The sequence below is a fragment of the Cajanus cajan genome, chromosome 2 (genome assembly GCF_000230855.2).
Source record: "Cajanus cajan strain Asha chromosome 2, NIPB_CcT2T_4, whole genome shotgun sequence".
Lineage (NCBI taxonomy): Eukaryota > Viridiplantae > Streptophyta > Magnoliopsida > Fabales > Fabaceae > Cajanus > Cajanus cajan.
The window spans coordinates 11231684-11246371 of record NC_138518.1 but is presented as its reverse complement, the minus strand read 5'-3'; the positions used below and the strand labels follow the sequence as shown (position 1 = coordinate 11246371).

The following is a 14688-nucleotide window of genomic DNA, read 5'->3' as shown; positions in this document are numbered from 1 at the left end:
ACTTAATTTTTAATATTATTTTTTATTATTTAAAAATTTAAGGATAAAATTGTAAAAAAATGTGTACACTAAATGGAGCAACCCCCTTTATTATATGTTATAAATTATAGAAGATATAGATATAAAACATTTTTAACCTAATCACACTTATTAATAAAAAATAGTTACGATACTTTATTTTATTTAATTCATAAAATAAAATTATGGTTTATCAATTTTAGTTTTCTTATTTATTATTAAATTTTCCTAAGAAATGTGATAAATTATTCTATATAAAAGTTTATATACCAATATCAATAAAAATGATAAATCGCAATAAAGAGTTTAAGAAATGTGAAAAAGAAGCACATATTCTTACTATTTTAATTGGGGACAAAAAAAAACTAAAACTAAAATTAATACTTTATATAAGTTGTAAGGTATATTATTGAAAAAGATCACTAATATCTTCTAAATTATGTATTATAATAAAGAAATAAAGGGAGTAATAATTTCTTTTTTTAGTGTATATAAAGATTGCACTCAAGTTAAGACTTAGGATATGATGTATATTATTCTCAACACTCCACTAAGTGAATTTAGTGATTTTTTATTAGTTAATAATTGAATGTGTATTTTATTTCGTACTTTTTATTTGAAAATTAGCATAAATTTTCTATATATTTTATTTAAAAATAAAATAAAAGATGAAAAGTAATTAAAGTTAAATATAAATAACCGGCGACCATTAGGGTTAGCCTAGTGATTGGATGGAGAGATGTTGAGATAATTAGAAGCATGAAGATTTAGGTTTAATCCTCGACTATCTTTATAATCTTTCTTATCTTTACAAAAAAAATATAAATAACTGAGTAATAATTAAAGAGTATGAAAAATCTTGAATAATTATAAAAGTAAAACAATTATTTATTAATTGATTTAAAAATTAAAAAAATACAAAATATGAGTGACAACAAATAGGCCTACATAAAAGAAGGTTGTTATCAAAATTGGTTTTATGAATTAATGAATAATTAAAAATTTTAAATCTACTTTTAAGAATTAATTAATATTCCTTTTTTAAAATATATTATTTGAAAAGTTCATTTATTTTCATAATAATTATTTTAAGAAAATAATACTAAAGATAATAATACACACAAAAAAAATATATAATTTAATACATTATCAACTTTTTCTTGAACTTAAATAATCATGTTAATTAATAAGTTGTTGATTAGAGTAATTCTATATTAAATTTTCTTAAAAAATGTCTCATCTTCAAGTCATATATATATATATATATATATATATATATATATATATATATATATATGATTGGGATGGAAAATCTCACTAAAGGATTAAAAGTGGTCTGGTTAATTAGATTCTTTAACAGAGAATTGGCAAATCCGATAAAAATAATATGATTATCCCAAAAATAACCACATTAAACTTAAAATAAATTCCAAGTTTTATTTTATAACTTTTAGGAAATCATTATATTATTATTAAAAAAAATATGGGTTAATTTATGTGAATTTTTTTTACACCAATTAATATGAAATTATTCTAACTTAATAATTTTAAGTTATAGTACACAATTAAATTATATATATCATGGGAAAACATTGTTAAACATAACCAACATCCTCCACATGAGAAAACAATATGATATGTTGTAAATGATATTTATAATCTCTTCCAAATAAGTTCTCATCACATTACTATTTTAAAAAAAAAAATTACCATAGTTAACTTAACCACTCAAATATTGACATATAGTTTGTTTAGAGAAACTTATTTGAAAACTCTTCTAAAAAAAGAAAATTAAGGAGAAAAAAATTAAATAAAAATTTTCATAAACTAAAATTAATTTATGTATATTTTACAAGTTCATATTCACATACTAATTAGTTAAATAAATATTTTTAAAGAATTTTATTCAAACAAATTCTTAATTACATACTAATATTTTACAAGTTTTATTTAAAGCGGATTTAAAATGCCACCATATTTTTTTTATGAAAAAATTAAGTTAGTGACATAGAGAACAGGAATTGATGATAAATTAAATTTTTGAACAATTAATTAATGAAAAATTTATAATTTTAATAATAAAATTAGTGTAAATTCAGATATTCAAAGAATTGGCTTGATAATAATAATAATAAAAACATTTATGAGAATAACGCGACTTTATTATTTGAAGGGGGGAAATGTAAGTTTTATTCTTTAATTTACCAACAATTCAGGTGTACAACATTCAAGTTTATTTCACAAATAAATAATCTAATAAAACAATTTTCTTGATGTCCGAAAACATCTTTATTCACAGCTTGTAATCTTACAGCCATTGAGGTGTATAATAGGCATGATTTATCGATGTAAAACATTTTTACACCTTTCCTACACATGCTTCTTTGATGCATCAAAAATTCAATTCAAATACTCAATTTGTAAACTATGGCAAACAATTTTTTTTCCCAAATCCTTTATTTCAAAATAAATTCTTTCCTTAAGCAAAAAACATCTTCAAGGAAAAAAGAGCGAGAGAAATAATTTAAAAAGATAAGCCAAAGACTCTTGCAATAATAATTCAACCAAAAATGTATTCTAAACCATTTACATCGGAACATCCAAAAAAAGCTTGTGACACTGGACTTAAGAAATCAGCTAAAGACTAATTACAATTGCATGAATATTGTCTTCAAAAAACCCAGACGCTTCCAAAGGCTTCTTCAAGTGCCCGTTTCCTACTTATTTCCGGACTCCATCCTCCAGCCCTTGCTCCTCTCTCAGCTCGTATCCTCTTTGTTTCCTCATCTTCACCTGCAAAGCCCAGCATGTCGCCCCCTCCAAGTGGTAAAGGCTGTGGGCCCATCATGCCAGTGGGCCTTGGCTGTCCTCCAAATGTAGGGGCATATTGTCCCTGAGGAACAGCACCAAATCCTGCTTGAGAGTTCAGGCTTGCTGCCTGCCTCAACAAAAAAGAGAAAATTAATCTTGCATATATTATATTTTGCATGTCTGCTCCATAACTATGTAGCACAAACTAGATATCTGAAAAAATCACAGAAAACCCTTTAACCTGCAGATGGGAGTATGAAAAAAACTGAACCCATCCAAAACCAAAATGACATAAAACGAATTGTTTTGAGGAAAAAAAAAAACCATACCGAACTACTTTTATAAAGCAGTTCATATTGGTTCAGCTTGGTTATTTGAAAAAATCGAACCATATGAATATAAAGTGATAACATAATTGCATCATATCGAACAAGGCTGCAAGCAAAAGTTTTATTAGTATTAAAGGCTTCAGCAATCAAAATTTTAACCAAACTAGCCACAAAAGTCTCGCATTAATTATACACAGCTTACAAGAAAATCACATAAATCATAATTATACACAACTTACAAGAATACAAACACACTCACACAATTACTTTATGATTCCCGTAGTCTGATTCAAGCTTCATTTTAATAATGAGAAATAAAAAAAAATAAAAATAAAAAAAGAGCAATTCAAAGCAGGACCTTTTACAAACCCAATCAGTGAAACTGTAATTTCAAATACAATGAATCTAAATTTTCACAGTTGTTGCAGACACAAGACAACTTTAGTAAGATCAAATTGATCAATTATTTTCAGGCATCGCATCTGCTGCTGCAAAACCCTCCATCAACCATTTAATGTCTTGTTATGTAATGATAATATTGGCTCATTTCCTGTCATTCTTAACGACCATTAGTTTTTGTTTTTATTTTTAAATGAATCAGATATGAATTTATTAATTTATATGGAATTTGGAGGATTTATATTTCTTTCCGGTAAAATGTATTAGATCAAAAGGCCAACAAATGCTGATTTAAGAAAAAGCAAAGGTTTTCACATATCAATAATCGGATTGTGCAGGTAAACTATATTTTAATAGAGGAAGTAACACGACAAAACTAAATAAACTCAATCATTCTCAAATAAGAGTCAAGCTCAATAAGTTTGAATACTGCCAAAAAGTAATAGTAAAGTAATCAATTTATGAAAACAGGAATCAGAAGCTCACCGCATCATTATCAGTTTGTGCAGGTTGTCCCTTACTTGCTGCCAGAGCAGCAGCTAATTCTTCAGCCTGTTTAATTAATACAAGCAAAACAAATCAACAACACATTGAAAAATATGGCAGGAAATTCACTCTTGCATAACAAACTTAAATTTCACTTTGTTATAAAGGAGAGATATCCTGAAAAAGATTCAAATGATTCTACAAATTACTGATGTATAAAGGGCATGTATGTATGAAGGAGACCATCAATGAAAAGGCCGTTATCGGAAATACCTTTCGAGCTCGATTAATCGTTATTTGTTCTGAATTTTCTTCCTGGTATTTAGCAATTCTTTCTTCAATAGCAGAAACATCTATTCCTTCAACCAAATTAAATGCTGCAATGGGCAAACAAGGCGGGAGGGGGATCATCAAAAGAAAGCAAAATTAATCAAGTGAAACAGCTGTTAACAAGTTAGTAGAAGACTAGAAGCTTACTCATGTCCTCTACTTCCTCCAAGTAATCATTGTATTCTCTCAAGGATGGGAAATCATCTTCACGTTTATTAAATCTATGAATTTACAATTAGCAGAATTAGATAATTAAATGAATTTAATTTAACATGAAATGCTGAATATAGTGTCATGACCATGGTACTTGTTTCTATTCTACAAAATGTCTGTAATAAAATAAGGACTTTCAAAGTAGTGACAAAACCCATATTTTTAGTATAGTTATTCAATTAAGAATTCTAATTATGATTGACAATAAAATTAGGTGGCTTAGCTTGTGAAAGAAATAAAAAGATTCTACATTTCATGCCAATTTCCCTGCTCCTCCAGTCCTCTTTCCCAGCCACACAACTAACCATAATAACTAAGCATATGGTCCTATACATTGCACAATTCGACCCTTCAGCAATGAGTCAACTTGTATTCTGTAAACTTGTACGGCTTTTTCTATTATAATTGATTTATCTATTTGAATTGATTTGAGTGAAAATTGGTGAAGTAGTGTAGACACATGATAAGCAACATTGACCATACTAAACACAGAAATAAGAAACAAAAGCAATAACTAATGCAATACTACCCACCGAAAATGACACTATACTAATGTCTCTTATATAATTTTGCCAACTATTGCAACTTCAACAATGTTTCTTCCACTATATAAATTAACAGATAATTTATCCTGCAAATTTCTGCAGGATTATTTTAGTGTAAATTAAATGCATTTGAATTATTTTTTTATTACAAGCTGTAAAACAAATACACATATGATGCAACTATTATTTCCTATTCACCTATTACGAAGCAAGAAAGATACAATCTGATAGGAAAAAGGGGGAAAAATTACATGCTAGCAATCCTCCTCCTGATGGCTATCTCCTTGTTGTGGGAACTTGTACTGGAGACCACCATTCCGCTATTGTCAACTTCTTGTTCCCTCTTTTATTTTTCTCACCTGAATATTAAGTATTAGAAAAGTTACATGAGAAATAACTCAAATAAGAAATATTTTTTCTGTTTATGAAATCAATAAGTTTTGTGAATATTAATATGCAACAATATCATCACTGGAATCGCAGTGGGGCGGCAACCAACGGAAAAATAATGATAAAAAAAGATATACCGTATTCTCATTGTAACAATTAAAATTTAGATTTTTGTTCATTTGGCACAAAGTTTTAAGACAAACCAAAACTAAACTAAACAGTCACAAGCACTCAACACTCCAACATTCATCCTCCTCTCCACTTATCATAACCTGTTAGGATCCCATTGCAAGGTCTGGGACTTGTGTCCCACATTCGAAGTATGGGAATCTAGTGTGGGGTTTAAAAGGCTTGGTCTCTCCAACTATGACAGCCAGTTTTTGTAGTATGATTCTCCTAAGTTTCTTATTAAAACCTCTAAGAATCAGATCTACACATAAAGTGAAGTCACTTGGAGTTGCTATAATGCTATGGCCTAAGGGAGGGTTTGGGATGGAGTTGAAGGTGGCTAATCTGATTCCTTGCTCAATTAATATCCTTTTCTGATACCAAGATTTCCATAAGTTTTGAGAAAAGCAATTTAAATTTTTAAGAGAGTAGTCAGATCTATGTATATTAAAATGATGGAGCACAAGCAACAACCTATGATAAGAAATCTGACTCAAGTTTAAGCATTTAAAACTATTTGGTATGAGCATTTGAATTAAATTAGACAAGTAGAAAACCATGACAAACAACTATGTGAGGATCTATAGAATGAAGTAGTATTTTCATATTAAGGTTCCACTATAAAACAAAAACACACTTGGGTCGAAACATTTTGAATTTCAGGTCCAACTCTTTCCAACACAGTTTTTTAAAAAAATCCTCTATTGTCATACTTTGGTTCACATACAGGACAACCAAAAAGGTCTAAGGAACTAGTCATGAATTTGTTAAAACCGAGAACAGAACAAAGACTTTTATGAGTATTCTATGCGCTAATTTAACAAGTCTGATTCCCATTCCTTCATTTCCAAACTACACAACAAAATTTTGAGCAAGGTCCTGAACATACAGAAGTGTAGACACTGTCATATTCAATCAAAGAGTTGACATGACAATAAACATCAGATGTATAGATAATTATTCCATCCAATACCCAAAGCATGAAAGACAAAAAAAAACAATTTGTTTCGGACCCATTTTGGGAACAAAGATCCAGCATGAATCTATACCAATCCACCAAACATACACCTCAGTACACCACCCCATCTTTCATCGTGGATAACCAAGATCCACCTTGCAAAGCAGAAGTCTGCAAACCAACCTACATGACGAGTGACTGACATATCCTCTCTTGGGAATGGAATTCTCACCGTATTTCCTACAACCACTTTGGGAAACAGCATGGACAAACCCACTGCATCCAGAAGACATCATGGACGCTGCTGATGGGCATGGGAGACATCCCACCACCCTTCCAATAAATACACAATGCAAGCACCTCCGTCGGGTATTTGTTCTCCACCCAAGCACCAAAACTCTACTAAAACCATTACTAATTTGAACATCAAATCACTTGCAGGCGTCCCCAGGCCCTCACTAGAAACCCCACAATCACCCCCGAAGCCCCTCAACCCTTTGGAGCTCAACCCCTCAAATCTTGAGGATCCGACATTCCCAGTTCAACCATAACAGAATTTTTCCACAACTTCTAGAAAAACAAATACACACACACACACACCTCACTCAATTCTTTTCTCTAACATACCCTGAAACCTAACCCTCTCACAACACATTCACTCAACCGCTAATGCTCATAAGTCGTCAAAAATATCAACACTTGAACGAAGTTCGAGACAAGCAGGAGCTAGAATTTCAGACATTCAACCTAATAAGTAATAACCCCACAAACAGAAAATAGGCTTCCGAGACACGCAGGTAATTTATTAATTTAATCAAACAGTTGGTGTGCAAATCATAACCTTGTAAAAATAATTAATGCATAAACGCAAATTAGAAAGAAGGGTAAAAAAAAAACCATAAACCCTCTGACAGCTACACCAAGGAGGAAACAGAGAGAACCCGAAGAAGGAAAAGATGAGAAATTGAAAATACGTGGTAATAATAATAGTGAACTTCATTCATTCCTTCTTGAAGAGTGTTGTTGACAGAAAAGGTGAGAGAAAATTTGAAGAGCGAGAGAGGGAAAAGGGCTTACCTTAACAAGCCTCGGAGGAAGACGTTGCAGAGTCCCAAGGAAACAGCAGCCAGAGGTAAGATGAATAAAAACCTAAATTAATAAATATAAAAAATAAAATAAAAACTAATTTATACCTTTGCTTCATTTTTCTAATTTTTATTTTTACATATTGATCTTTAAAAAAAGTGATTAGGTCAAATGATTCATTACTTGTATTTCTTAAAAATAGAGTTCCATTTAGGCAAAAAAAAAATTATATCTTTCTATAAAAATTTGATCTTTTGTTTTAAAATTAATTTGAATTTATATAATAAAATATAAATTAATATAAAATTTTATAATGAAATATTATATAATTTTTATTTTCTAAAAAATTATATATTTAATTTATTAAGAATTTTATATTTAATAATTAGATTGTTAAAATAAATTTGATATAAAATATGAATTATTAAATAAAATAAATTTATAAAAAAATTTAAAATAAATGAAATTATCTCCTATTTTAAATATAATATAATCGGGATTTTATAAGAATTGATGTAGGAAAGAATTATAATTCCTTATCAATAAAAAAAATTATATTTTAAATAAATAAAATAACTGATAACAAGATTATTAATTTTTATAATATTTATTTTAAAATTTATAAGAATTTAATAGATATACACATCCACTATTAAAAATTATCATTAATATATTTTTTAAAATGCTTATAATACAAAATTGTATTATCTGCCGATCACATAATACATGCTCAACTTATAATACTAAATTATTTTAATTTTAATTAATGTGAAAATTTATACACTACCATGATATTTCTCGTTAATGTAAAGGAAACTAATAAAAAATAATGAATAAATATAAATATTTTCTATCAAAAATAATCTTTAAAAAGTCTTTATGTTATGAAAAGAAAGATAATAACAAATTGATCAAAGAAGACAATATGAAAGAAAGAAAAGAATTTGATTAGTGTATTGCCTTTGGGGGAGTACTATTTATAAGTACATATAATAATTGAACAATTACACAAAAATAAAATAATACATAACAGAAATATAAATAGTAATAATTGATAGTGAATATTGATATCCATTAATTAAGCAATTAATTATTATTCATAATACTCCTCTTGGATGTATAATATTTAGAATATGCCTTGTTAAAACCTTACTAGAGAAAATCCTATGAGATAGAAACCTAGTGAAGGAAAAAAAAGTACAACATTCATAAATACATACAATCTTTAAGACGATAAAGTCCAATGTTGTGTATCAACTACTTAAAAAAATTTCTTGAAAGTAACTTTGTAAAGAAATCTGCTAAGTTGTCACTTAAGTGAACTTGTTGAACATTTATATAATCATTCCTTTGAAGATCATGAGTAAAGAAAAATTTTGGTAAAATATGCTTTATTTTATCTCGCTTTATATATCAATCTTTCAACTATGCAATACATGCAACACAATCTTCATATATAACTGCTGATGACATTTTCTATAAGATAAACCACAAGTTTCCCGTACATGTTGAATCATAGATCTTAGCTAGACACATTCACGACTTGCCTCATGCAATGCTAAAATTTCTGCATGATTAGATGAAGTGGTTGATATGATTTATTTTATAGACCGCCATGAAAAGGTTATACCACCACTTTGTAAATGTCGCAACCCAGATCGCGACGGGACAACGAAAAATAAATTGAAAAATAGGGAGTCGCCACCAATGTTATTTTTACGAAAAAACATTGGAAAATCATAAAATAGAAAATAGTCTATGAAAACCAGATTTTTGAGTTCGGAAGTCGATTACATGTGAGGAAGGTATTAGCACCTCACAACGATTACCTTTAATTAATTAAATAAATTAATTATAATTTATAAAATATTTATCTCACTAAAATGATTAAATATATTTTATTTAACTAATTTAACTAATGCATTAAAAAAAGTTAAAATTATTATTGTTATATAAAAAAGGAAGATAATATTTTTTTTTTGCTCGACAAGATTTATTTCTTGCTCCTACGTATCTCCATGTGTAATGAAGAATTAGAGTCACGTAGTTCTTTGTAGAAAATATTTGTGTGTTGATATTTTTTAATTAAATTTTATTTTAGTTAAATATAGGATTCTTGAACTATCTAAGCTCATTCACCCTAAAAATATAAAATTGACTAAGGTGTACACCAAAGTCAATTCAATAAAATTTTAATTATAATTATAATCATTGTTATCGAAATTATTGTTACTATGATATTTTCATAAAAGATTTTCTTGTTGGATATTTTTATTTTTGGGAAATAAAATTTAAAGATATCAAGTTGTCACAACTTGTATCTTAAATTTAAAGGTTAAAAAGATGTCACATCTAATTAACCATTCCTCAAATAAATTCTTTTATATAATAATTTCAAATATTTATGTTGAATATTGTGGTAATATTTTGATGTTTAATTATGCATTTTTGAATAAAAAAATTTAAAATAATAAGTTGTCACAACTTATATCCTTAAGTTTTAGGATTAAAAGAATGTCACATTCAAATAATCTCCTTTTTGATAGATACAATTAATACTAATATTGATAAGAGAATATGATGGTAATTATTATTATTATTGTTGTTGTCTAAATGGATTAAAAGATCATGTAAATATCTAACACATTTGTATAAAGAAATAACTTAATCAAATAAAATCAATTAAACTAATTTTGTTAAAACAAGAAACAAATATCTTCATCTAATATTAAGGGAATACCATATACAAATAATCTCCTATTTTATAGATATAATTAATACTAATATTGATTATTGATAAGAGAATATCACAGTAATTATTATTATTATTATTATTATTATTATTATTATTATTATTATAATTATTATTATTATTATAACTATTAAACCTATTAAAGTTACGTGACAATTGAATATATAACGTTACGTAAGGATTTAATTTATATATATATATATATATATATATATATATTTTATACGTATACTTACTTCTTATATATACATATATAATATTATTATAATTACAATTATAAAATATATCATTTTAGTAAAATATCATCTGATTACTCTTTTTTTTTATAAAAAAAGTTAATTAATTATTTTTTGGATGGGGCTAAGCCCATATGCTGGCCCAAAATAGAAGGAAAAAAAGGGGATCAGATGGCATTTGGCCATTTCATTGAAACCCTAAAAATAGAAAAGGGTGAGAGGAGTGGGGGACGCTCTGCCTAGGGTTTTTGCACACAGCCTCCCTCCACGAACGTCGACGGCGCGGCGAACGCTGCCATGGCATCGTCATGGCTAAGGTGGACGGCCAGATATGCAGAGGGAAGGAGGAGATAGCTAAACAGGGAAACGAAGAAAGGGAGAGGGTGGTGGCGTGCGGTTCGTCTCGGTCGGGCATAGTAAAGGTCCATGAAAAAGGCTAAAGGCCGACGATGCCGCCACCAGAAATCGCCTCCAACAGCGGCGCGCGGCGGTACACGGTGACATTCGCGGTGGCCGGAAATCGCCTCTGGCAGCGGTGCATAATGGTGTTCACGGGAAGCACCATTTTCTGGTACTGTTCATCAACCCTTTTTATTTTATTTTCATCTATTTTTCTATCTGGATTTTTTTACTTGTTAAATGCTTTACTGAGGTTTGAGAATGAAGGTTTCGATTTCATGGTAAAAGGTTCACTAAAAATAAAATTGTCTTACTGATCAGAAATTGTTTTGCATTCTATATAATAACAACATCATACTAAATAAAAATCGAAGAGGGTAATTGATACCTGCACTACTTTGGCCTCTTCTTTTGCCTTCTGCTTGAGTTGTTTCTGTTTGAAATTTTTGTTATCCTCGATTCTTCTCCGTTTCAAAATTTTTCCGTCCCCCTTTGTTCGTGTTCTCTTCTATTATATATAGACTCACTATTGTTTTTAATTGTTCTTTGGCTGTTGGTCCAAGCTAATGCTTTTGGAAGCATATATGGCAGGAGAATGCTCTTGGGGACATGTTGGTGGCTAGGGCAGAGGAGCTCAACAAGCTTGTTGGAGGAGAAATAATCCTACAGTAAAGTGTAGGATGGCAGAGATCTTGGGTGCAGAGGAAAAGATTGTTTTGTTATTTTCTTGTCTTTTTCTGATTTTCTTTTATATTTTTTTTATTTATTATTTATGCTTATTGTGTGTATTTTTTGAGTTTAAATCTAGTTTGTAAATTATTTGTTCTTGGATTATTAATTTGAAAATTTTGGGAAATAAATTAGTAGAAAAATTAGTGGGATAAAAAATTGGTGTTTACAGTTGCCCCTCTTTACTTAAATTTTACTAAAGAATATGAATAGTAGTTTTCATATAATTGTAGTAAAAGATAAGTAAAGACTTAAACTCCAATTTTGTCTAGCGAAAAAAGTTACGCGTATTCGCCACTTAAAGGAAAGATAGTCATGAGGATTTAGCATACATTGGAGAGTATAAGAATCTTAAAGTAATAACCATAGGGATCATAAAATATCAAAAGAATAGTGGACTTTGGGATATAAAATATTGAAAGCTAAGAGCATGGGAACTCAAAATATTAAAAATAGTGAACTCAAAGATCCAAGTCGCTCTATATTTTGCCTAAGCTGCTTTTTTAGGTTTTCAACCTAGCGAGCTTTTTTGTTATTATTTTGTGTTCTCCTTTATGCATAGTATTTCTTGACTGCATCAGAGTTTATTGGGTTCAACAGATCTTCCCCATCCATATTTGTGAGAATCAAAGCCCCTCCTGAAAAAACCTTTTTTACCACATAGGGCCTTCATAATTCGGGGTCCATTTCCCTCTATGATCTCTTTGAGGTGGCAATATCTTTTTTAATGCTAAATCTCCTTCTTGAAACTCTCGCGGATGAACCTTTTTTTCAAAAGCCCTCTTGATCCTTTTTTGATATAATTGACCATGACATAAGGCATTCAATCTTTTCTCTTCAATGAGGTTCAATTGATCATAGCGAGCTTGAACCCATTCCGCTTCCTCAAGTTTGGTTTCAACCAATACTCTTAGAGAGGGTATCTCAACCTCAATGGGAAGCACTGCTTCCATACCATAAACCAGAGAATATGGAGTTGCCCTAGTAGAGGTGCGAACAAAAGTGCGATATCTATGTAGGGCAAAAAAAAGCATTTTGTGCCAATCCCTATAGGTGACCACCATCTTTTGAATAATCTTTTTAATATTCTTGTTTGCTGCTTTCACTTCCCCATTCATCTTAGGGCTATATGGTGAAGAGTTATGATGTTGAATCTTGAAACCTTCACACAACTATTTCATCATCTTGTTGTTTAGATTGGTCCCATTGTCAGTAATGATACGACTTGGCAACCCCTATCTACAAATTAAATCTCTTTTAATGAATTTGACCACCACATTTCTAGTCACACTGGCATAAGAAGTTGCTTCAACCCATTTAGTGAAATAGTCGATAGCAACAAGAATGAATCGATGCCCATTGGATGCTTTTGGTTCTATTGGACCGATCACGTCTATTCCCCACATTGAAAAGGGCCATGGAGCAGCCAATACATTCAAAGATGTTGGGGGAACATGAATATTATCTGCATAAATTTGGCACTTGTGACACTTCCTCACATGACTACAGCAATCAGCCTCCATGGTCAACCAATAATAGCCAGATCTTAGGATCTTTCTTGCCATTACATGTCCACTCGCATGTGTTCCGAATGAACCTTCATGGATCTCTTCCATGATTTCCATAGCTTCTTTAGCATCAACACATCTAAGCAATACCATATCATGATTTCTTTTATAAATTACTTCTCCACTTAAGAAGAAACTCATTGCCAATCTCCTTAAAGTTTTCTTGTCATTTTCTGAAGCTCCGGGGGGTACTCTCTATCTTTTAGATAGCGCTTGATGTCATAAAACCATGGTTTGCCGTTTGGTTCTTTCTCTATTGCTTGACAATATGCTGGTTGACCTCGATTCTGTATTCTTATTAATGGAACCTCTTTTCCTTGACTAATCTTGAACATCGACGACAATGTAGCCAGGGCATCAACCAATTGATTTTCCTCACGAGGGATGTGATGGAAATTTATTTCCCCAAACTGTTCCATCAAATTTTTGATGTATGAGTGGTATGGAATTAATTTAGAATCCCGAGTTTCCCATTCATCTCTAAGTTGATGAACAACCAATGCTGAGTCTCCATAAACCTCTAACACTCTAGCCTTAAACTCCAAAGCTGCTATAACCCCCATTGCACATGCTTCATACTCTGCCACATTGTTAGTGCAATCAAAACCCAACCTTGTGGTGAAAGGGATTAATCGGTTCTCTGGAGTAATCAACACTACCCCAATTCCATACCCTAGTGCATTAGAAGCTCCATCAAATAACAACGTCCACTTCTTTCCATTTATGGACTCTCCCTCCTCAAATAAAGCCATGATATCTTCATCTAGAAAATCATATTGCATTGATTAATAATCCTCGATGGGTTGATGAGCCAAATACTCAGCCAATGTACTGCCTTTAACAGCCTTTTGGGTTACATACACAATATCATACTTTGACAACAACATTTGCCAGTGAGAAATTTGACCAGTCAAGGCAGGCTTTTCAAATATATACTTGATCGGATCCATCTTGGAAACTAACCAAGTAGTCTGACTTAACATGTATTGTCTCAAACGCCGAGTAGCCCAAGCCAAAGCACAATAGGTGCGCTCTAGCAAAGAGTACCTTCTTTCACAATCAGTAAACTTTTTGCTCAAGTAATAAATTGCTTGTTCTTTTCTTCCAGATTCATCATGTTGCCCCAGTGCACAACCCATAGATTCATCAAGTACCGAGATATACAGAATGAGAGGTCTCCCTGAAATGGGAGGTACCAAAACTGGAGGGTCTTGTAAATACTGGTTGATCTTCTCAAAAGCTTTATGATAATCTTCATTCCATACCACTGG

The 14688-nt window shown here is 30.4% G+C and overlaps 3 protein-coding genes across 6 annotated transcripts; all 3 read right to left on the bottom strand.

The window, feature by feature from the left end:
- Positions 1-2541: 2541 nt before the first annotated feature.
- Positions 2542-11997, bottom strand: LOC109814925 (cyclin-dependent kinase-activating kinase assembly factor-related / CDK-activating kinase assembly factor-like protein). 4 transcript variants are annotated; one of them, XM_020379459.3, is made up of 6 exons: positions 11509-11997; positions 5383-5490; positions 4521-4594; positions 4317-4420; positions 4044-4109; positions 2542-2956 (listed from the first exon to the last, which is right to left on the bottom strand). In XM_020379459.3, exons 2-6 carry the CDS (start codon positions 5445-5447, stop codon positions 2690-2692), a joined length of 576 nt encoding a protein of 191 aa, XP_020235048.1. In that variant the 5' UTR covers positions 5448-5490; positions 11509-11997; the 3' UTR covers positions 2542-2689. The 4 variants fall into 4 exon arrangements, with proteins under 4 accessions (XP_020235048.1, XP_029130511.1, XP_020235049.1 ...); XM_029274678.2 differs by lacking the exon at positions 11509-11997 and adding an exon at positions 7725-7764; XM_020379460.3 differs by lacking the exon at positions 11509-11997 and adding an exon at positions 7622-7676.
- A 505-nt stretch (positions 11998-12502) lies between these two features.
- On the bottom strand, positions 12503-12967 carry LOC145954706 (uncharacterized). The gene has a single exon (XM_083069393.1). It carries the CDS (start codon positions 12965-12967, stop codon positions 12503-12505), a length of 465 nt encoding a protein of 154 aa, XP_082925519.1.
- Positions 12968-13569: 602 nt separating this feature from the next.
- LOC145954705 (uncharacterized) lies at positions 13570-14199 on the bottom strand. Its single transcript, XM_083069392.1, has one exon. It carries the CDS (start codon positions 14197-14199, stop codon positions 13570-13572), a length of 630 nt encoding a protein of 209 aa, XP_082925518.1.
- Positions 14200-14688: the final 489 nt, after the last annotated feature.

Bases quoted from the DNA above. Each gene is read 5' to 3' on its own strand.
- LOC109814925 (XM_020379459.3), bottom strand. From the start codon at position 5,447: ATGGTGGTCTCCAGTACAAGTTCCCACAACAAGGAGATAGCCATCAGG. The intron at 4,595-5,382 runs GTAATTTTTCCC...GTAAATTCATAG, and splicing joins AGGAGGAGGATTGCTAGCAT to ATTTAATAAACGTGAAGATG. The intron at 4,421-4,520 runs GTAAGCTTCTAG...TGCCCATTGCAG, and splicing joins GGAGGAAGTAGAGGACATGA to CATTTAATTTGGTTGAAGGA.
- LOC145954706 (XM_083069393.1), bottom strand. From the start codon at position 12,967: ATGAATGGGGAAGTGAAAGCAGCAAACAAGAATATTAAAAAGATTATT.
- LOC145954705 (XM_083069392.1), bottom strand. From the start codon at position 14,199: ATGCAATATGATTTTCTAGATGAAGATATCATGGCTTTATTTGAGGAG.